At 33.4% G+C, this 23,822-nt stretch overlaps 1 protein-coding gene across 1 annotated transcript; it reads right to left on the reverse strand.

Moving 5' to 3' along the window:
- LOC127105393 (2-methoxy-6-polyprenyl-1,4-benzoquinol methylase, mitochondrial) lies at positions 1-3,560 on the reverse strand. Its single transcript, XM_051042576.1, has 9 exons — positions 3,394-3,560; positions 3,168-3,283; positions 2,941-3,067; positions 2,600-2,661; positions 1,343-1,501; positions 1,080-1,224; positions 907-978; positions 481-589; positions 1-264 (listed from the first exon to the last, which is right to left on the reverse strand). Exons 2-9 carry the CDS (start codon positions 3,262-3,264, stop codon positions 163-165), a joined length of 873 nt encoding a protein of 290 aa, XP_050898533.1. The 5' UTR covers positions 3,265-3,283; positions 3,394-3,560; the 3' UTR covers positions 1-162.
- Between the last annotated feature and the right edge of the window lie 20,262 nt (positions 3,561-23,822).

The following is a 23,822-nucleotide window of genomic DNA, read 5'->3' on the forward strand; positions in this document are numbered from 1 at the left end:
TTGGGAAAAGAATTGCAAACGCCATATATTAATGAAAGAAATTACACTTCATATTCTTACAAACTCTACCAGTTCTAGTAGCATCATGAATTTGCTTATAAACAGTTATGAAAGATGTATGAATTATTATATAAGCAAGGGTTAAAGTTCATAAATATCATATCAGATTTTCAGCCCTGAGTGGATGGCAACCACTCCCCCAACTAGATTCTCATACTCTACTTTTTGGAACCCTGCATCAGCAATCATTGACGCAAATTTTTCCTGCAATCCATCAATTTCAAACATTAGTCAATACAGAAAAAAGATACTAACTCAGAACAGAATACACTGCTTATAAAAAGCCAATAATTTTGTGACAAGTTTTTTCATGTTCAATATTTTACTTGGATTCCTAATTGACACAATAAAATGAGCCTATAATGAGTATATGTGTATGTGATCTTACAGACACCTATCAATAGATTGAAGAATGGTAACCTGTGGGGGGAAACGCCGGATACTCTCTACTAAGTACTGATAGGACTCTCGATCGCCGGCAACCATCTCTCCTATGCGTGGAATAACCGAGAAAGAATATAAGTCATACCTGCGAGAAAAAGAAAAGCATCAAGAGTTATATTCAATTCAAGTATCAAAGAAGACTATGACTCTATGGCAGTGTGCAGTTTATGTAGTTCATGAGTAAATTTGGTTGCCGAGGAATCCCTCTATTTTCAAGGATATCTCTTTTCCCACACAACTCTCTCTAGTGCCTTGTTTATGCCTGTTTAAGGAGTTTTTATTACTGATATATTTCTTATCCTCCCCCAAGACAGATTCTCTTGCTTTTTTCCTCATAAGAAACTATATTCTCTTGTCCAAAATTGTAAGCATGAAAGTAAAAATAGAGCAAATGATACTCACAGTTCTTTAAATATTGGAAGACTAACATGGCTTAGTTCGAGGCAAAGGAACCTGCCGCCGGGTTTCAATACCCTGTTAAACAAATGATAGATATAACTGTAAATTCAGCACAAATTTAGTTGATTTCAACTAGCTGATATGTCGTAAGATTTTGTAAAAAAGTGCAAACCAACCTATGAGCTTCGCTAAGAACTTTCTCGATGTGTGTGACATTTCTTATCCCAAATGCAATAGTGTAACCATCCATTGAATCATTTTGAAAACTCAAGCTTTCAGCATTTCCCTCCACCCATACAAGGGAACCGTCCTCTCCATAACCTATCATAATAAGCAGAAAAACAATCACGATTCAATACTAACAAATGAAGATAAATTAAACAAAAATCCTTCATGAAAGCTCGAAGTAATTGTTGCATTCTAATGCATCCTCATTTACCCTTCTCAGTGGCCCGCTGTTTGCCAACATTCAACATGTTTGGGTTAATGTCGCATACATATATCTGAGTTTCTGACTCTAGAGAAACTTTAAAAGCGTTTGGAAGCCTTCTCTGCTTAACTCTGTTTATGTTATCCAAGATTCTAAAAGCAACATCCCCTGTAAAATAAAGAAATTTAGACTCAATAGGAAAACCCTCAGGCTTTGTTTGGGAATAAACATTTTTATTCTAAAACAAAATAATTACTTTTAGATGTTTTCATCTGTTTGATAGTTGATACAAATTTTATTATAATTTGAAGGGAAAAAAAATCTTAAAACTGCTTCAAATGAGAAACTGTTTAGGGCAGCTTCTCTAGAAAATCATTTTTTTGTTTAAGAAAAGTTTAGGTGAGTTGGGCTGCGGGGGCTGATCAGGGTCAGGGCAGGCCTCAAGGCTCAACGAGCGCTTATAGAGGTACTTCCAGATCACCCACCAAAGAGATCCTCACATCGGCAGCGGGAGTCGAACCCACGACCTCTCGGTGTGTGAGCCAACTCCTTACAAAGATTTTCATTATGGTAAACAAACACGAAATAGCTTTTACTTTTTTAAAAGTCTCTCAAGTAATCTCTAAATTATTGAATATCAAAACTACTTTTCTTTAATCCGTAACAAACGAACCCTATAAGTTTTTATACTATTAAGAAAAAAATAGTAGTTTTATACACAAAAAAAGCTGTAACTAATTGACTCTATATGAAGCAGCAGTATCACTTAACTTGTCTCCATATTAACACAATACTGGCGAGCAGAACAAAGCTTTTATGTTAAACACAACTACATTAGTCAAGAGATCCTCAAAAATGGTTCCAACCGTTCATTGGACTTCCCCGATGATAGGAATTTTACAGCACCAGATTGTCCTTTTTAACTATATCCCTTTCACCAGTCCATAAGTCATTAACTTCTTTCATTCATACTCTACATATTTTTCCAGACTGTACCAATTTACTTCAAATTTCAATCTTTTAGAATACTAACTCATCTCAAATTGTTTATCATTTGAAGGTATCAAGATAGTATTGATTGCTTTTTCTAATATTACCCGTATTTATTGGTATCTCAAGTTATCATACATTAATTAGTCCTTCTATCTTTCTTTTCTATATAACTACTGCAACTACTACTACAATAATTTCAATCACCCCACTCATTGTAATGTTTTAGATTCTTTAAAAACTTAGAGTTTAAAGATGAGAGTAAAGGATGCATACCTGTGCCCCCAGCCACATCAAGATGCTTCATTCCAGGAAAAGGATTCAACATGGAAACTAGCCTAAGAAATTGAGCATAAAATAATGTCAAATCCTATGAAGACAAACACAAACACGGAACATCACTAGACACTGACACGTAGACATATTCGTTAATTAAAAATAAGTGATTGGACGAAAACAACATGTGTCAATGTCGTGTGGGTGTCTAACTTATATCATACACACCTTCAATCTGAAGTTCCTGTAGATACTACATAAATGAAATCCAATCAATGAAAAGAGAAAGGACAAAAAATCAAAATTGTTATATATAAAATGGACAATATAATGTATGCAACCTTTCTTTCCATAGTCTATGCAATCCAGCACTCATTAGATCATTCATGGTATCATAACTAGCAGCAACACTCGTAAACACATCACCGACCATGCGCGCCTTTTCTTCTTCGTTAACATGTTTGAAACCTAATTGTTTTTGGAAATGAGAATCAAAGCAGTTTCTCAATGCACAATAAGGTAAAGTTATTTGTTTTAAGAGAAAAACGAAAATTTGAATGCAACAAACCGAAACTGGTGGCATGAGAGTGTAGTAGCCTGGGAGTGGAAGATAATGCTGGAAAAAGTTTATTCCCGAACCTTTTAGTGACTGTTCCGAAAGCCATTAATTTGATTGTTGAAAACCTAAATAACAAAGAAAAGCTCAAACTTAATACATCAGAATCAGAAACCCTAGAACGTAAGGGGAAAAGGGAAGAATCATTAAGAAACGAAAGTGGGCAAAAAGAACTCACGTGGTGGATGCTAGCAGAAGGGGTTATGCGTATTGAGTCCTGAACAAGTAATTGATTTTGAAGCTGCAAGTAATTGATATTAGGAGAAATCCGAATATAAAATTAGTTCAAGTGTTGTTAAAAAAAAAATGTCAAAGCATGATTTATCTTAGTAGTTTCAATCGATTTTGAAATAAAATTCATCTGACTTAAAAATTAATTTACTTACAATTGATTTGTTTTTGGAAGATTGATTAAAAATTGGGAAAAGAGATTGTACATTGACGGTGTAAATTATTTTTACATTGTTAATTAATGTAAATATTATATAAAATGGTATTTTTTGTCTCGTATATTTAATATTGAGTTCATTTTGATCTTTTAATTTTTAAAATGTTCATTTTTGTCCCTCAACTGTATTAAATGTATCATGTTTATTCTGTGCAGACAAAATACAGTAACATTGTTAAACGTGAAAGTGTTAACATCCATGTCAGGTCCACGTAGGATGTCTTCTTTATGTGAATTAAGGTTCCGTGCATAATTCTCATTTGTCCCCAACCTTCTTAACTCGCGGATGCCGTGAATTAGGGTCATCTTCTTCACCTGTGGACGCCATCATCTTCATCCGTGGAAGTCGTCTTCTTCACCCGCGGACGCCATCTTCTTCAGCTGAGTTATAGTTGTCTTCATCTTTTTTCTCGAAATCTATGAATAATGGCTCATAAAAGTTTTGCTTCGTCGCGAAAGGGGTATGGGTACGGTGGAGGAGTGAGTTACAGTTTTGAATCTGAGTTTAATTCTTCTTCTTCGAAAAATCAATGGAGACCTAATTGTTGGTGTGGTGATTTTGATGTACTCGGAAGGACAAAAACAGTCAAAAAATTTAGAAAGCAATTTTGGGGATGTCCACATTATAAGATATGGTCTATCTTGTTAAGTTTGTAATTTCGATTTTACACAGTGGGTAATGTTGTATGTAACTCGTGCACGGGAATACAAGTAATGAATGTAATTATTTTGATTGGTTTTATGCTGAAGTGAAAGATGATAGAGACATGTTTATCAAGAATAAAAAACAGAGGTTGAGAATCTTAGCAAAAGAGAATAAAAATCAACATCATAAATTGCTTAAATTTGAAGGATTAATTGAAGAACTTGAGGGGGCTCTCAATAACACAATGAAGTGGAAGACATTTTTGAGAAATTCATTTTTTGTTGCTTTAAGTGTATTAATCTACAATTTGTTAATGTAATTGTACACTGAAATTGAATTGAATTGTTCTATGGGATGAATGAATTGTATTTCTACAATATTGTTTTATGAGATCAATGAAATGGAAATTATGCAATGTTGTTTATCACTTGGTATATTTACTGATTTAATTTGTCTATTAACCTGGTATAACTTAACTGGTATAATTTGTAACTTAACTGGTATAATTTGTAACCTAACTGGACAAATTTGTATAATTTAGTTGTTATAATTTGTATGTTTGGCACAACAGTAAGGTTTGCAAAATATGTCTTTCATTGCACCATAACAGAATTCCCATATAAGGGCTACAAAACATAGTACCAAAAAATAACTGATATTACAAACCTAAGACAACATATTGTACCAAAACATAATACCAAAATATGTGAAATTACATACCTAAGACAACACATTGTACCAAAACATAGTACCGAAATATGTGACATTACAGACCAAAATATGACCTAAAACATCATAACAAAAGTGAGCCTAAAATATCTCTTTTTTCTTCTTGCTTGCTTGAGATGAAGTGAGCCTAGTTGTAGGGCCTGCCACATTCCTTGATGCAGATAACTTAGTTGTAGGTTCTGATGATCTCACATTTCTTGTTGGCCTCTTAATGCTTAACTTCTTGACTGGAGTCCTGGAACCACTTGCTTTAGCCTTTGTGTGAGCTTGAGTCTGAGCCTGAGATTGTTGTGTTTGAGCCTGAGACTGAGATGGTTGTGTCTGAGCCTGAGGTTGATATGTCTGAGACTGAGCTGGTTGTGTCTGAGATTGAGCTTGGGTTCCTTGAGTCTGAGACTGAGTTGGTTATGCATGAGATTGAGATTGAGTTCCCATTTGTAGTCTGACATGTTTTTGAGCAGTTTGAAAATAGAATACTTCTTCCTATGATAATTACTTTCATCATCAATTTCACACCCACTCTCCAATTCATCAGTAGCACCTTCGTATTCCTCATTAGCACCTTCACATCCTCACTATGTTTTTTCCTTTACCTTCTACCTCCTTGTCATAACCCAATAGATGTATAATATCCTCTTCCACTAAACCATCAATGTCTTCATTTGAGTCTTGAAAGGCAACATGTAAGGCACTGTCATACTGGAAACTCACATCATCATTATCACTCATATCCTCAGCCCCATTAACATCAACATTATTATCTCATACCTCACCATCACTCATATCCTCAGCCTCATTAACATCAACATTATTATCTCTTACATCACCCTCACTCATATCCTCGTCCCCATTAACACCAACATTAATATCTCTTACCTCACCCTCACTCATATGCCCAACCCCATTAACATCAACATTTGTGCCTCCAACCTCGGCCTTATTCAAGTCACTTACACCATATGTTTTACCATTGAGAACATATTCAACCAGTTTTCCAATGACATCTTCAGTTTCATCAACATTAACTACAACCTTAGCTATGTTGTTAGTTTCATCCTTTTTAGGTCCATCATAATAATCAGGTTGAGAAACTGAATGTTGCACATATAAATGAACACTCTTTACATAAATCAACTATCTCTTGGGAACCTTTATCATCACTCAAAGTAAACAAACTAATTGTTGGATCCTTGTATATTACTGTTCCAGATTCCTCATATCCCAGTTCTTTAACAATCCCTAACACCTCAAAATAGCCTCACTTATCAACATCACACTTCACCTCAGTAACTGAACCCCCATAACTTGACTCATCATCACCTTCGGAAAAAACCATGGTCTATAACTACATGCACATGTTCATCCATAATATACCTAAAAATTACAATATTTTGAATCAGGAACACAAAATCCTAAAATGCAAACCCATATGAACTCTAAAACAGAATTGGGCGAAGATTAAAAAGAAGAAAACAAACATTATCAGTATTATAGAAAGATGAGAAATCAGGGTGCTTTCTCCGTTCTTTTTTCGTTCTTCGTACTTTCTTCGTTCTTCGTTCTAGGTTTGAGAAAGATGAGAAATCTGGGTTTGAGAGAACTTTAGAGAACTGTAAGAAAGATGAGAAATTTGAGTTTGAGAGACATGTGAGGATAAACGTGTGAGAACGAAAAAAGACTATTTTGCCTTTTATGTATTACATTTCCAAGCCATCATAAGCTAATACACATGTGTGTCACCTTTGCATCTCAATTGACTTTGACTAATGTTTTGGACAGTAAGAATAAACGTGAACCACTTTGAATAACTGAGGGATCAAAGTGGTACTTTTTAAAATTAAGAAACCAAAATGAACCTACACAAAACATAAGGGACAAAAAAGGGTATTAAGCATAAATTTTAAATTACTTATATAATTTGGCACTTTAAAGTATTTTGATTGAATGTATGTATAATATTATTTTACACTAATAGTACACTACCATTAAACTATTAAAGATATTAGATCTAATTCCGTTTTTAATCGATTTTTAAGTATCCAAATTATATTATAAAATTATAAAATACTAATAAATAATAAATTTGAAGTAATATATAAAGTATATTAAAAATTAATAATGAAAATGATTGATTATGGTTGAAACTAATAAACTAATAAAAATTAATATATCAAATTAAATTAATAATTACTATTTAAAAAAAGGATCATTGAATATTTAATAATAATATATCAAAGATAAATAAGTATAAAAATATATAACACGGTTCTGTTTGGTTTGGATCGATTTTGCAAAATCCGTTTTAAATCGAGTGGTTTTTACAAAATGACATCCAACACACGTCCAATAATATTCAATTTTTTGTGCTATTTTTGAGTTTTTGGAATTGGTTTGCGGTTTTTCCTGGGATCAATTTAGATTTGAACACTCCTCTATTATACATTAGAGCGATATGACAACAAGATGAGTGAACGAAATTTGAATTCAAAAAGTACTTGAGAAATTACGCGTCCCTCTATTATATAGTAGAGTGATTATAATAGTTTATTTATTGATGGACATGAAATGCAAAGAACCTTCCGATGGATCTTGGATTGAGATCACCTACATTATTGACAAGGATAACATATATGTTCCGTCTATGACGCAACAGATTATTTTTTCCTCTCGGTCGTATTTATTGAGAACAGTTGCCCCCAAGCCCTTGCCTTTACTTTGTAGAGTGATGACTTTGCCGCTTGTGTCCCCCTTCCCTGGTAGTTGCCCGGTTTGATTGAAAAGTCATGACGTTATGTCATTTTTATAGAGACTCTGCGCCTTAAATGCACCTCATATTCTAAATGTTTGTTTTATCATGATGACATTTAGGAACCAGAGTACTTGAGTGTTTTTTCTGAGGAAATTTGGATCGTTGATAATGCCTACTTCTTTCATTCAATAGGACATCACATGATTTTCTAGAATAATTTCACAGTTTCTTTCATCATAAACCCCGTTCTTTTGTTGTCTACGATCTTTTAAACGTACCATTCTTCTTGACTAATGGAAGTGGTACCCATCACACGTCAAAAAGCAAAGGAATATCCTTTTATTGCTTGGGTAAACCCTGAGATTTCATCAACCGTTTCCATATTTACTCGTGAAGGTAGTATCAAAATGACTTTTCTTGACGTGGGTCATTCTTTTGGCTGGGGTCCCTTGATCCATAAAGAAGATAAAAATATTTTATAGTGAATAGAGTGGGTGCGTCATCCGTCTGCCTTTTAATGTCTTTGAAGTTGAATTATGAATCATTTGATGATCTCTCATTCGCAACTGAATCTTGTGAGTTGGGTTTTCATCAAAGTCTTCAAGTACACGTGTGACTACTGAGGAGGAATGATATCTTTATCGCTCTTCTTCCATCTTTTCAAGGTACAGTGTAGCATTGTAAATCACGAGCAAGGCCAAGGTTGGATCACATTGACACAAATTACCCATTATTTTGAGGCTATTCTTATGGTGTCAAGCATTTCCAAAATTTGTTCTTTTTACTTACTAATCTTAACGAAAAGGCTCATGAGAAAATCTATACCATAAAGGATGAACATGAATAGTGACGTACACATTTATTTCGTAAGTTTTTAACCTAAGACCACTTCTTAACGAGAAATGAGTCATACATCTATAAGGATGACAATTTTTCCTCTGAGGAATTCCATCTGAAGAAATAGTTGATCACTTTCTTTAAATAGTTGGGTTATGTCGGAGGCATCGTCCCTCAAGATGAGGTCTCAAGGAAACATTTGAAGCGGCTCATTAATACTCGCTTGTTGGTATATGCTATTACCAAGGAGGATAGAATGGCCATTTTTGGTAAGCTTCTAGTGTCTCTATCCTTCGATGTTAGTTATTTTACCTATAATTTTTCCTGAGGTTTTGACAATTTCCATATGTAGATTAAATGAAGTGTGAGAAAAATAATTCAGTGAATGAATAAGATATCTCAAATTATCCTGGAGATAGTCGGCCCTTCAAACGTCCCAACATTGGGTGTTGCCCCTTCTCCACTCGGAGTGATGAAAAGATTAACATGGTCCTCTCAACTAGATTTTTTGCGGTTTCGAGGAGGAATTTCCTCGATGTCCACCCATGATGTTTAGATTATTTGAGATACAAGAAAGGGCGTCGGGAACCCTAGACATTCAAATCCTGTCTTATTGGACCAGTCAGGTCCTCGCAATCCAAGAGAGCAATGAGCGTCTAATTCGAATAAGTTGCTCTTACCTCACCATCCTGACTTGTGAAGCTCTTGAGGAGGAATTGCCAACCCTGGTCGTATAAATGTTATTTTAGTTGACCGACATCGTAAAGAGAGACAATTGTTGTAGAATAATGTTTATGATCTGATGCTTCACCATGATATATACCTGCAAGAAATATAAATGGATTATATTTCTCTTATCCAGATGGGTGACACCTTGAGTGCTTTCAACCTCCCTGGTTCTTTAGGTTATCAGGTAAAGTTAGTAGCGAGAGAAGTGGAGAATAAAGATAAATCTCTAACTTCTGCTCGAGCTTTTCTATCTGCTACAAAAGCATCTCTTTCAACCGCTCAATGAGATAAGAAAATCATCTCGCTCACAATTCTGGATAAACGTATGATTCTAGATAGAACATTATGGAGAAATTTGATCCATGTAGCCGACCTTACTCAGTGGGATAATGTTTATTTGTTGTTGTTGTTGTATAGATTAGTCATGTTTTTCTCCCTTTTTTGCCTGATTTGTAAATGTAACAACCTGCATTGGAAAATATATGCATATGAATTTGATATTTGAATATCAGTGTTACCTGATTAAAGTGTACGTGCTAGATCCTGAATGTACTTATTCAAGCTTAGCTTTAACTTATGAGGTTTTTTCTCAATGTGTATTTGACGTCTCTAGGTCCGTGCCCAACCAAGGGTCTGTTTCCCTTCCCCCACTCGAGGTTGATGTGCGGAAAACTCACTGCAGTCTCTAGAGTAGCTAGCTACCAAGAGGGGGAAGAGCTATTATTGATAATTTAGTGGTTTTGTCACTTTCTTTGTGTGTGTTTTTCATTGTGGGTGTTTTTATTGCTTTAGTTGTACACCTGTAACGTTTAAGATAACACCCTTAAGTCTTTGTGGTGTGACTTCGATATCCTTGGTTGTACCCTGAACTCACTATGACAAAGAAAATAGATATTTCAGAAGGATATTATTATTTATTTAACTAAAAATATTGTGATACAATGTGATGATAAAACTAAGTTTTACATAAAATCATTAACATAACCAGGCGGACTTCTCACTGCTTATTTGCCCCTCCTTTTTTAATTTCCTGGAATTAGCCAGTTTTGCTCATCTGGATGACGTACCCTATTTTACATGTGGAAGTACGAATGACATGTCCTTTAATTGACCGGTGAGAAAGGCTACATTGATCTTAATGGCTTTGCATCTTATGTTTGAATGGCATACCAGAATAGAACATCAGCTAAGCTACCTGGGTCTATCAGGACGCACATGATATCCCAGTCACTATGTTGGACGGTGATGACCAAGGTGTTATCTTCACATGGAATGATGCGCATGGCATCTTCTTTAGAAAAAACGATGTTGCCCCCGGTTGCTCCGACAGTGCTTTTAAGGAAACCGGAGGATATGATGTTAGCAGCAAACACTTGCCTCACATATCTCTGTCGAGCGATCTTGGAGAGGCCCCTTACATAGATACCTCTGGCGATGGTGCTTGGTGCATGGTGTAGGACCCTGTCAGTCATCTCCTGCAATCCAGGAAAAAGGAGATGATAAGGTTGAAGTGAAAAGTGTTATTGTTAAAAGGAAGTGTGGCCCATGTTAGTTTTATCGGGCGCCACTGTACTATCCAAAAAAGTATATGGTATGTGCGTGTTCTTCCTGCAAGGACATAGAGAGTTATAAGCCCTAATAGGTATATTACATGATGAGATGAGGGTTAGATCACAATGGCGAGTATCCTTAAATGGTTGGTTTTGAGGTTGTTTAAGGGACCAACTCGCACGAGGTGAGAGACCCTGCTGGCGCCCGATGCTACTAAGTTGTAGGCGAGTGGTTAAATGACCAGTGTTAGGACTGCTGGGAGCGAAGTACACTCTGAGTGGTATTGGGTTGTATGAAGTGAATATGACTTGATCCCTTCTTTTAAAAGATAAGGTATTTATAGGGATTCCCGATCCTTAAAGGTTCTTGTAAAAGGTCATCGCCTGCCCAATCAAAGGATGAATTGGTGAATTCCTATTTCCAAGGAATACATGAGCCAATAACTATCTTGGCTTTCCCGTTATCCAAGACATTTCTTATTCCATGTTTCTTCCTCCAAGGATCGAGGAAAACGTAGGGGCGATGTGATACCTCCCTTTGGGCGACCTTTTGTCATTGCCCTATTTCCTATGGTGGCCCTAAGCTGTTGCCCTAGGCAGAGATATTTGCAAATATAACACTACACAATACAATATTTTTCCTCTTCGATAACAATTGAAAAGTGTTTTCAGTCGCCCTTTGTGCGAGCGTTGCTTGTTGTCTGAGGCAACATGTTTTTATCGCTCTTTGTGCACATTTTTCTAAAACGTCACCTAAACTATAAGAAAATGAGATTTTTTAGGCATCTTAGACGACATTTTAAAAATGTTTTTATGGTTTGCAATAACTAATATGGTAACGATATTTAAAATTTGTCATATATAGCAACAATTACAAGTTGTTTCCTAAAAGTGATATAGTGAGAACACTTGGTGTGTGTGTGTGTGTATATATATATATATATATATATATATATATATATATATATATATATATATATATATATATATATATATATAAGTTACAAGGGATATGTATCTTATTTTTCATAAAATAAATGATTCAAACAAGAGTTGTACCAGACATAAATTGCATGTACCATAAATGTTGTTTTAATAAAATATTAACTCAAATACACATAATAGACACAAAATGTCTAACATTACATAACAATCTATGTTCCTTCTTAGTTTCCCTTTTCTCACATTAATCTCAACATTTGTCCGCAACATATGTAAAAGCTTAACGAAACAGTATTGTCGCGGTGAGAATCAAATATCAAGCTATTGTATTAACTTGAAGCACAAAATATTGAATGTTCACCACCGAACTTTAATTTATCCAAGGGAAAGGGAAAAGATCGAATAAAACTCTAATTGTGCAATATAAAAACAATGCGAAGAGATTTAAGGTTCGGGGATTGGTTATACTAAGGAAAGATATTATCATCATAAGTATCTACAATATCATATAGGAACCTTTTGAAAGTGTTTGTGTTATATTATTGTTTGGAAATGTTTTATTGGGAAGGACCTTAAGGTTTTATTAATTTTTCTCGCCAAAACTTCGCGGTCATGTGCCTACGTATCCTTATAAGGATGGAATAAGAGCAACCATAGTTCACATGACTAAGGGTGAAAGAACACTTGATAGTGATCAAGGTTCCAAGGGGGGAAGTAAGTGTTCATAACAAACATGCTTACAAGAGTTACAAACTCTTACTTAAATCTAAGTTGTAAGTGAGAATGACTCTAACAAGTTCATATGGGAACTAGGGATTGCTAAACTACCTATGACATTAAGTCAATAAAGAGGTCTTTCCCTTGGATTTGGGCAAAAAGATAAACAAAAGATAAGTAAGATGTTCAAGCATGACATCCACAAAGATAAGCAAATGATAAAGAAAGAAGTTCAAGCATGACATCAACAAAGATAAACAAATGGTAAAGAAGATGTTCAAGCATGACATCAACAAGGACAAACAAGGATGAAGAAGACATTCAAAGATGACATCCACAAAGATAAGTAAATGAAGAAGATGTTCAAGCATGACATCAACAAAGATAAGCACATGATAAAGAAGATACTCAAGCATGACATCCACAAAGATAAACAAATGAAGAAGATGTTCATACATGACATCAACAAAGATATGGAAGCATGATCATAACAATATCAAGCATGGTATGTAAACACATATGTACAACATGTGAACATCAACAAAAATACAACAACATCAATCAAATACGTATAAAGTTAACATGAATATGAATGACATGGATATATCATCATGAAGAAACAAAGATGAATGACATAACAATGCACGAACATGTATATGGATGTCATAATAAGTATGAATGAACATGTATATGCATGAAGTAAGATATGGTTTAGACATAACATCAACTTAATCATGAAAACAAGTTAAGGTATTCAAGACATGCATGTTAAGGTTCAATATGATCACAATCAAAGGTTCAACATCATACAGAAGGTTTGAACATGTAAGCATACAAGTCATACAAAGACATGTTATCACAAGTTTAAAACATTTTCAAACAATTAAACAAAGACAAACACAAGGGCACACATGCACACAAAGGTTAACCAATACATGAAAGAATGACATGTGAATCATGGATCAATGGCAAAGTAAACACATAAAATTTCATGGCATAGTAACAAAGTTCAAAGCATATAAACATGTAAACATACGTTAAAGTAAGTCAAAATTAGGTTAAAACTGTAGCGGTAAATTCATGACCATCAAACTATGGATAAGCTTGATGTCAATAAAACCAGAGTCGCCACCACACTTTTATTGTTTCCAAAAGGAAAAGGGAAAAGCAAGAACAAAACTCAAAGATAAGAAGCTTTCAAATCAAAAGTAATAAATTTCCAGAGATTACAGGTAAGGGGGTTGGTTACACAGAGGGAAGTTGTTAGCACCCGAAGTGTCCTAGGTACTCCTAGGGAGCCCTTTTTTGTGTGCATATGTTTTTGGTGTAAATGATGTTTGATAAAATATAGAGTGGGAATATTATAAAAGAATTCATTAATTATATTTTGGTGTTTGACAAGACCTTCGGTCTTATGCCTACGTACCAACATAAAAATGAGGGATCAAAACCCTGTAGTTCGTGGTAAAATTTTCAAAGAAGTTGGTGAATTGATTTACCAAAAGTTTAACAGAGAAAGGCACATAAATGGCAAAATATTTGAATGGATTTGTTAGTTTTTTTGTCTTTTTGAAATTTAAGTCAATATGGTTAAGTTGACTCACGAGTTTGATTTAAGAAAAAGTTTGAAAATTCAATGCATTAAGGCCAAAGTTTCTAATCATTAAAACATGTCTAAGTTTGAAATCACAAGCAAAGAAAGTTTTTGAAAAGAGGGAGAGATTTTTGAAATTAAAGAAGTGGGAGGAGATGAAGAGACTACCCTAGATAAAAATTAAAAGTTCAGAGTTGAAAAGATCTGACCAATGGGATGCAATCCAACAGACAAGAATGTCATATAGAAATCCATTTTCCTTTGGACTTTTACAATCAACAAGAAATAAGCAATGATCAATATCTAAGCATCATATGAAGACAAAGGTATCAAATAAAGATAGCCATAATATCCAAGCAAGCATTCCAATAGCTAGCAGTATTCAATATCTTCCAATGTAGCAGATGAAATGTACCTTGATCAACTCAAAACAATCATCAGGCATAAACAATAATAACAATATAACAATTAAGCACAGAGACAGAGTAGCAGATGAATCTAAGGGATCCAAGATCTTGCATCATATGAAGGCATAATCAAAGATAGCTCAGTCTCATATGTTGGTATTGACCAAGTCCTCTAGCACAGGAAATGTTACCTAATTCTAAGTCCAAAAGTTCAGGTCAAATTCCAACAGTCCACCAATATATTTTTTAGTTTTTTTTTGTTGTTATTAGATATTTTAAGGTCCGAAGACCACAAGCAAAAACAAAAGACAAATAAACAATATATATAATCATAAGATATGGGTCAAATGAGCAAAGTGAAAAGGACTTGAAACATAGACAAGTTGCATGAAATGTAAATGGAAATGAATGATAAAGGTACTGAAATTTAAATTTGCATAAAGTAAATGACTTGAAAGTAAAGCAATGTTAATTAAGAAGTTAGTCAATGATTAGTCAAATATTAGTGATGAGTTTTAAATGTTAAGTCATTCTTTGGAGAACACTCAACCATTCATTCATAAGTATGAATCCTTGAACCAAGACGTCATCCATGAGAAGGACTTCAACTTGGATAATTCAACAAGTATGCCACTAACTCTCATGAAAGGAAAAAATGTTAAGCTTCCACACAATGCCATGAAGAATGAGAGACTTACAATCTCACTTACTAGAATGATATGCCTTCTTGATCAAATTTAGCTCTATGTTAAGCAATCTTAATTGAACTTATGTAGAAGTCATAACTATTTAAGGCCAAACAATAAAAATATAGGTGTTAATGCATGTTGGAGATTTGGTACAAGGGACTAAACTCCTAAAACATACCACACACTAAAAGAAATGGGGGGAAGACTTATCTCAATCTGACTCATGTTGATTCATCTGACACAAGACCATTGATGAATCAACTAACATTAGACACGAAGAGATTTCATTGGTCAATGATGGATTAGGGAAGAATAGGGATGACGATGAAGAGGGAAGGGGAAATAGAAACCCAAATTGATCACATGAGGAATTTCATCTGATCAATACTATCCATTCATTTTGGGAGATGAAATGTACATTTCATTAATCCCATAAATAAATGGTATTGATCATACAAAAGTCAAATCAACCATGACCAGGGCCCAAACAGAAAGTCAAACATCACAAGACCATAAAAATGGCTCAACATAATTTTTAAACATTTATTCAATTAAAAATCAAATTAAAAGTGAATAAAAATGCATTTTAAAAAGGACAAAACCTCAAATCCCTTCAAAACACCAAATAAATGGCCAAGGGATTTATCCTAGGTCAAACAAGGTCAAAGGACCTTAGACAAAAAAATTCATAATTTTTGGAAAGTCAGAAGTATTTTAAAACAATTAAAAATAAGTAAAAAAACATTTAATTCATGAAAAATATCAAAATTAATCCAAAAAAATGATTTCAATTCAAAATATGGAAGAGGAAAATATTTAAAGATTTTTGGTGAAAGTCTCATATTTTTTGGATTAAAAATGAATTTAATATGAATTAAACAAAATAAAGGGATTAAATGAAAAATCAGAATTAAAAAAAGAAATTCAAAAAAACAAGGGTCATCAGATCTCCCTCATTAATTAAGGTGGAAAATATGTGGCCACGCGCTAGAGTGCATCAAACACCGGAGTCAAACATGCAACACAAGTGGTAATCACTATGGAGGGCTGAGATTAGAATGTGGTGTCATGATCAGATGGCCTGTGACGTTCCAGCGTATCACCAGAGCCCTAGCTCCGGTCATCTTCTCTGGTGGACCTCACCGGACTGGTCCACCACCAACCACCACTAAAATAAAAAGTGAGTACATTATTTTAAAGAAAAAATGCTCAGGAGCTCGAATCTGGCCTCAATTTCACCCAATTCCAAATATATTGAAAGATACGTGGACTTGAAGTTTGCGGTGCATGATCTGAGTTGCTTCAATTTGGCCTCAAAGCAACTCAATCTTGTTGCCTACATTGGTAGGTCTTCAAAAACCAATAATCAATCAAAAAAGTTGAAAAATGAGGGAGAATCGAAAAAGAGAAGTTTGAGAAAATTCACCCTCGGGTAGCTTCAATTGAGCTTGATATTGCTTCCAATTTGCCTTGGCTCGACTCTAACAGCTTGTAGGAAGTGAAATGGATCAATGAAAGGCTTGGATTCTTAGAGTTTTAATCTCAAAACAGAATGAGAATTGAAACTCGATTTCAAGTGAAATCTTCAAGTTTATCCTTTAATGGAGGTTAAGGAGGCAATAGTGCAAAGCTTGGGCAAGAGAGATCCTTTTTCTAAGCAGCAAGGCAATGTATTTATAGCATGAGAGTTGCTTTCCACACCATTCCATAATTTGTCCAAAAATAGTAATGTGATGTGCATGGGTGCATGGACATGCATTAGGCCCAAAATGATGATTGCATTGAGTCCAAATTCGTGCACAAACCATGATGATATCATATCATGAAGCCATGCAATGGTAATTGGAAAATGAATTCAAAAGTTTCCAAAATAAGCCATGCAAAGTATCCATGCGCAAGTCCCCAAATTCTTCTCCAAATGAAGTGATCTTGGATGATTTGGAAAGGTGACATCAAGGGGAACAACTTTGATGTTTAACACTTTTCCATTTGGAGCATGGATCATGATGAATTTTGAGGTGGAAGTTGGAGAAATCAAACATGGTTTAAAATTTTCTATGTACAAAGTCAAATGACCTCTTCTTCCACCTTGAATAACTTTTGCTAGGAGCTCAAAATGGAAATGGTTTCATCAAAAAAGTTGCATATCTTTCAATCCTATTTAATTTGGTTACCAATTTGAAATTATTTGGATTTGGCGTGAGGGAGTTATGCATTTTAGAAGTTGAGGAAAATTGTTTGTTCAATGGTGATGACCAAAAATGACCTATAATGTTTCCTCATCGAACATGCCATTGAAAGTGGAATTTAACATTTATAAAATAATAAAAATTGGAGAAGACATATTGAAGTTGATCATGAAACTTAAATGGCCTTCATATCATAAAAATTGAGCAAGTTATGGTCCTTGGAAGTTGACCTCCTAACTAGGGCACATACAAAATGACCTATAATCTTTCACCATAACAAATGACTTTTCAAGCAAAACTAACTCTTTATACCAATATGGAAGTTGTTTGTAATGTAATCAATAGTAACTTTTATATTGGAATCATTTTCATATGACAAAAATTGTAGAAAATAGGGTTTAGGGAACCCCAGTTTTGACCAGCTGAGTTTCTCTGGTCAACCTCTTTGAACCAACTTGCAAAATTGAAGTTCTCTTGATCTTTAGGGATCATGGAGGATCATATATGCTTGAGATTATGTATAGTAAATTATCCTTTGGTACATTTGACCAATTGTTGAAGAAACTTACTGAGGAAGATACCCAGATGAATTAGGGCTTCCAAGGCAAACAAGCTTCAAACTCTTGATGAATTCTTGATCAAAATGACAAATAATGAACATGGGGATCCATATATGATGTTTATAACCATTGTGAACCATTAATTTATTGATCTCTTGTCATGAGGTTTTCAAACCCTAGTTGTGAGCTTGATAGGGCATAAGTGGATGCACACAATACCTACAAAAGAAACAAAGCTATACATAGACATATTTTTGGCATTTTGGTTAGTAAATAAAATAAAATAAATTATGATACAATCAAATGTGCTTGGTGATATTCCCAATGCAAACCCAATGAATAAGGGGTAAGGAGGATGCCAAGGTGTGATCTCAAATCCAAGGCAAATGATGAGATAGCATGAGGGATCTTAGGGTCAAAATTGGGGTCTTACAAAAACCAAAAGGTACATATTAACAACATTAAACAAAGTTCATATATGATGTACAATAGTCATGCAAGTCGTGATGATTAATAAAAAATAAAGTATCAACCAAAGAAAGTCATTTGAAACCCTAAAACAATCCTAAAAAGGTACCAACTTTAGACAAGCATAAGTATGTGAAAAATAAATAAATTATAGAATTTCTTTTCACCATAATAAAATAGACAGAATTATGAACACATGTCAAAAAGAGTAGCTCAAAAAGGCTTAGGGATCATCAAGTTATGAACCTTTAAAGTTATGAAAAATAACAAAAATAAATAGACAAAAAAAAATGAATAAAATGGGTATGAGGCAAGGGGGATTCAAACCCCAGACTTCTTGCGCACACAAAGACTTAACATACACACTCTAACTGCCGGGGAAATGATACATCTATTAACTAAAACAAAAAGAATTAATTATATAATAAAACAAAATCAAAAATTCAAAAATGGTGCCAACTCACCATATTCTTCAACCTTACGACCTTATTTTTGTTTCTTTTCATTTTTTTCTCAAACTTCCAACAACCATAACTCTATCAATTTTCCATGAAATTAAAAACCATAAGAACCTAAATTGCTCTATTTTTTTTTGCAAGGAATCTAATTTTATCATTATCTCATCCTAAAACTAAATGTACAAAGTGTGCCAAGGGAAAAACCAGAACTGCACTTTTAATTTTCTAACAATAAAATCTCAATCTATGAGCATGGTATAATGTGTACAGTAGAAAACATACAACAAACACACTATGTACTACACTTTTACTTCAATAAATATTCAAGAATGATGCATGAACAAGAGTTTTCAAGTGTAAGTGCACTTACCTATTGGAGAAAGTCCAATGTTTCTTCTTAGCTACTACAAAGATAAGAGAGAGATTCTACCAGCCTTGTTGATCCTTGAGGATAGTGTTTGAACAATGAGAATGACCAGAAACAACTTGTATTATCTCAAACGATTATTTTTGCAAAATGAAGAAGTGAAATGGTGAGTGATAAAATAGATGACACATAACTTGTTCAAGTGATTAAACAAGCTCTAAATGGTGTCTAGAGATGATTTGTGGTGTTTGTTTGGAAGATACACGTGGGGAATAAGTTTGGTTAGAGAACTTGTAAAAATAATGTATTTTTGCAAATTCTAATGGAATAGGAGTTTGCTGAAGTGTCGAGGGGTAATTGTTGTGTCTTTTGAGGCTTAAGATATCCCTCTATTTATTGGGAAAAAGTGGGGATTGAAACTGGTTAGAAACAAAAGTTGTGAAGTTATGGTTTTGGTTAAGAATGAATGAGAACTTTGCATGAATTATGGAGTTTCAAGGAGTTTATCATGCTTTTCTAGCCTCTACAAGATTGTTTCTGATCACTTAAGTTTGAAGGGTGAAAAAGTGAGTTGTTGGCATAAAACTTGCTTTATCAAAGTAGTAATGTGATATTTTGCAAATTCATCCATAAATGGTATAATGCAATGGACAAAACCTTAATTCCTTATGTAATGCACTTAGGATTCATATAAACATATGCTTATGGAGAGACTTGTACATAAAAGGACCTGCAATCAAGGGATTTTCACATTTGAAATGGTTTTCCTCCAAGAATTCATCATGAACATGACTTGAAATTCAAGTTTGAAACCCTAACTTCCCATTTTCGAAACTCATAGCTCATGCATGGAAAAACCATTTACTTGTACTTTTCGGAAAGCCCCAGACATTCTTTAAAACTTTCATGTTTTGAGATTTTGCTGAATCAAAGTGGATCATAATGAAAACGGGCTCTAAAGTTTATTACTTTTTTGGGATCAAAGATGACTTGAAAATTTTCTAAGTGTTTCAACTTGAGACACCAACTTCATGGCCTCATAACTCAAAATCCTTTCACTTTTAGGGAATCAAACCTCTAGGACAAAGTTGAAGTATGGAACAATATCTGTCATTTGTGCTTTAGATAAAAGAAAATGGCTGCTTGGATTAGAAGTTATGACTTTGGGAAGTTTGCCACTTTTGACATGAAATTTAAATACTTAGTGAAATTTTCAATGTCTTCAAGATTGCCTTTTTTTGCAAGTAACCTCAATTCTCTTGATTTTTATTGATAAAATTCATCAATTAAACACATTTTCATGAAATTTAACTTGATAAGTTCATATTTGATCATAAATCTCAAAAGTCAAAGGTTTGACTTTGCAATGCATTGGTTGTGTATCAAATGAATTTGAATATCTTGATCTTCAATTAATTCAAAGTCTTGAGCCAATTTAACATCATGGATGGACTCTAAGGATTTACTTTAGTGTTTTGAGTCATGTCTCAAGGCTTGAGATCATGTATTGATCAAAATTCTCAGATGAAATTGAATGTTGTTGAGAAACCCTAATTAGTGAGCCAGATGAAAGTGAAACTTGATGCAGTGATTAGGCCATAATACACTTATTTGTTGATGGAGAGAGATCTATTGAATGTATGAGAACTTGATTTATTGACGATCAATCCAAAATTTTGACTGATCAATCCTTTGAGCTCTTTGAGGGAAACCCTAATTCACAGATGAGACAAAACCAAACATATCTTGATCTTGAGGTTAGCTATGCATGAATGATGTCTAGGATGCAAATGACTATGAAATCTAGGGGTAAAATTTGGGGTGTGACAATTACCTAACAAAATTCCTTTTTAAGCCTACTTCATTAACACTTTGTATGTGTTTATGGTATGAGAAGCTTATATAATTAGAATCCAAGAATCTTCTCACTCAATAGATAACAAATTCATATTATATCCAATAACGAGAAATCGAGACCGAACTATTATTTTTAGGTTTTAACCCTTGTTATGTTTTCCCTCTTCAAAGATTAAGTTCTACATAATACCAATCCATCACTCAAGCTTGAGAATAAGATTGAGAATGTCAATAAGAAAAAGGATTACAAAATATTTGTTCAAGCAGGTATAAAAAACAACCAAGATCCAAAATCCAAATAAAATAAACAATACACCCTTGTACCCCTAAAAAACAAAGGTTGTGATGCCACTTCGTGATGGTAGAACAAAGTTGTAAAAACACATTGATGAGAGGAGATCAAACCCACCAAATAGACATCGTCGCGTGATAGCTCAACTCCTCTAATAAAGATCCTATATCATCTTTCTGTACAACTCATTGGATCCCATGTCCACTAATTTTTTTTGTAAAACCATAACCATTCATGGAGGGAAAGTCAACTATAATGACATCATCTCCTAAGTACTACTTCCGTCCCTAAATATAAGACCATCTCGAATAAATCTTGGGAATTAAGAAAGTTGGTTAAAATGTTAATTTTGTTGAATATTTGTAGAATTTTATAAATTTATCCTTAAGAGAGAGAATTATTTAATGTAGATCGTAGAAAAATAAGTAGTTTAATTAAGGGTACACATGTAAAAAAAATAATTAATGCACCTTGAAATACGAATAAGGTCTTACAAAAAATGGAATGAAACTCAAAAGGGTTTTAAAATTAGGGACGAAGGTAGTATATCTTAAGGTTCCTGGTCTATTATAATCCTCTTAACCTGAATTGAACAACAAGAATTTAAACCACTAAAAACAATCGATAAATCGAAAATCCTAATCAATTATATATAATAAATAGAAATATTACAAGCAATTTCTTATAATCTCAGAGTTACAATTCTCGCATCCATTGTAGTACCAGATTTGTAATGGCTATGAGGGGATGGAAGGAAGACAAAATGCAGTTTTGTTTTGTTCACGAATATGGAACTTGATGAGAATACAAAGGGGTTCACGAGCTGATTCTAGTAGGAAGACATAATGCCTAAAATTGAAGACACAAGAATACAAAGGTGCTCACAAACTGATTCAAGTGAGAAAGGAAAACAAAGGGACTCACGAGCAAATAGATATCGGTGAGAACATAATGAAAGAATAGACTTAGAGTTTTACATAGACACTGAGTTTTGTGTGCGTGAGAGAAGGAACCTAAATTGACTTAAACACAACACTCGTGTAGTCCACATCTCTTAAGTTCAATAGATTAAATAATTTAATTTTTTATATAAGAAATAATAGATTTAAAAGAATGAAGTAAAATTAAAATAATCTAAATAATAGTTTATATCATCTCTATTAACTATATTAAATAAAATCATCTTAAGATAAATATAAAAATGTAATTTATTTTCTTCTATAAACATATAAGATAAATAATGCACAATCCTAAATTGTATTCATAAGTATTTAAATACAATTTATAATATTTTTATTATTAAATTTAAAGTATTATATATATTTATTTATTAAATAAAATAAAATAAAATAAAATATATAATATTTGGAGGGAAAATTATCGCCTGATTTCTATTTTTGTAATTTCTAATTTTTATAATTTTAGAATAATTTTATAATTTTTATTTTTGTTTTTTAGTAAAATATGAGAATTCTATTCAATAGAAGAATTTGTCAAACCAGCTTTAAGGGACTTTACATGAAAAAAGTGAAGTTTGGTACACGAGAAAGCCGGTGGTCCAACTACCATAACGGTTTAGTAAATTTTGTTTCTATTATAAACATGAATGTCTTCACATGATAGCTGACTTTCTTATATCACTATACCCTATCTATGAATTTTCAGTCTAGATAGGCTAAAAAAAGTATTTGGTAATTCAACAATAAAGACTTACAAAAACAGAATAAATTCATAATTCAAATAGTCTTTTTTTTCAAAACAACTTGTCATTAATTAAAATATATTAATTATTGAGTGTAATAGATCATATATCATCCGATTCAAAATTATTACTTAATCATGGATGACAAAACTGATATTCATCTGAAATTATTCGTTTTGTCCATAGACAAACTAATGGTTTAAGCTCGAACTCTCTTATACGCGTATTCTATCTCGTCCCATTTTTTTCGCAGTCTTTTGCGGACGCGAAAGTTAACATAAATTTTTATATTTTAAGCTTAAACAATACAATCTACGCGAGCATACCCTTAATTTTTTTGTACATTGACCAAAATTTTAAATTTATACCTTTCAATTATGTCCGACTCACTTCGCCTTATTTTCTTTTACACATATTTAAATATTTAAATGGAGCCCAGATAGCAGTTTACCATTCTTATGATATTGGAAAATAATGTTGCACTTCTATTTTCTCTTAATTATTTGAGATAAATCACTTGATTTATCTAATTATTAAACACACTTTTAACTAGGTAACCCAATCATTTTCAAACATATCATTAATTAAAAAGATATTGTTTCTTTTCAAAAAAGATCAATGGTTTAAATCCATTAAAAACATATTAAATTGCATAAAAGAATTATTGAATTACAATT

Source organism: Lathyrus oleraceus, chromosome 7, assembly GCF_024323335.1.
Source record: "Lathyrus oleraceus cultivar Zhongwan6 chromosome 7, CAAS_Psat_ZW6_1.0, whole genome shotgun sequence".
Taxonomy (NCBI): Eukaryota; Viridiplantae; Streptophyta; class Magnoliopsida; order Fabales; family Fabaceae; genus Lathyrus; species Lathyrus oleraceus.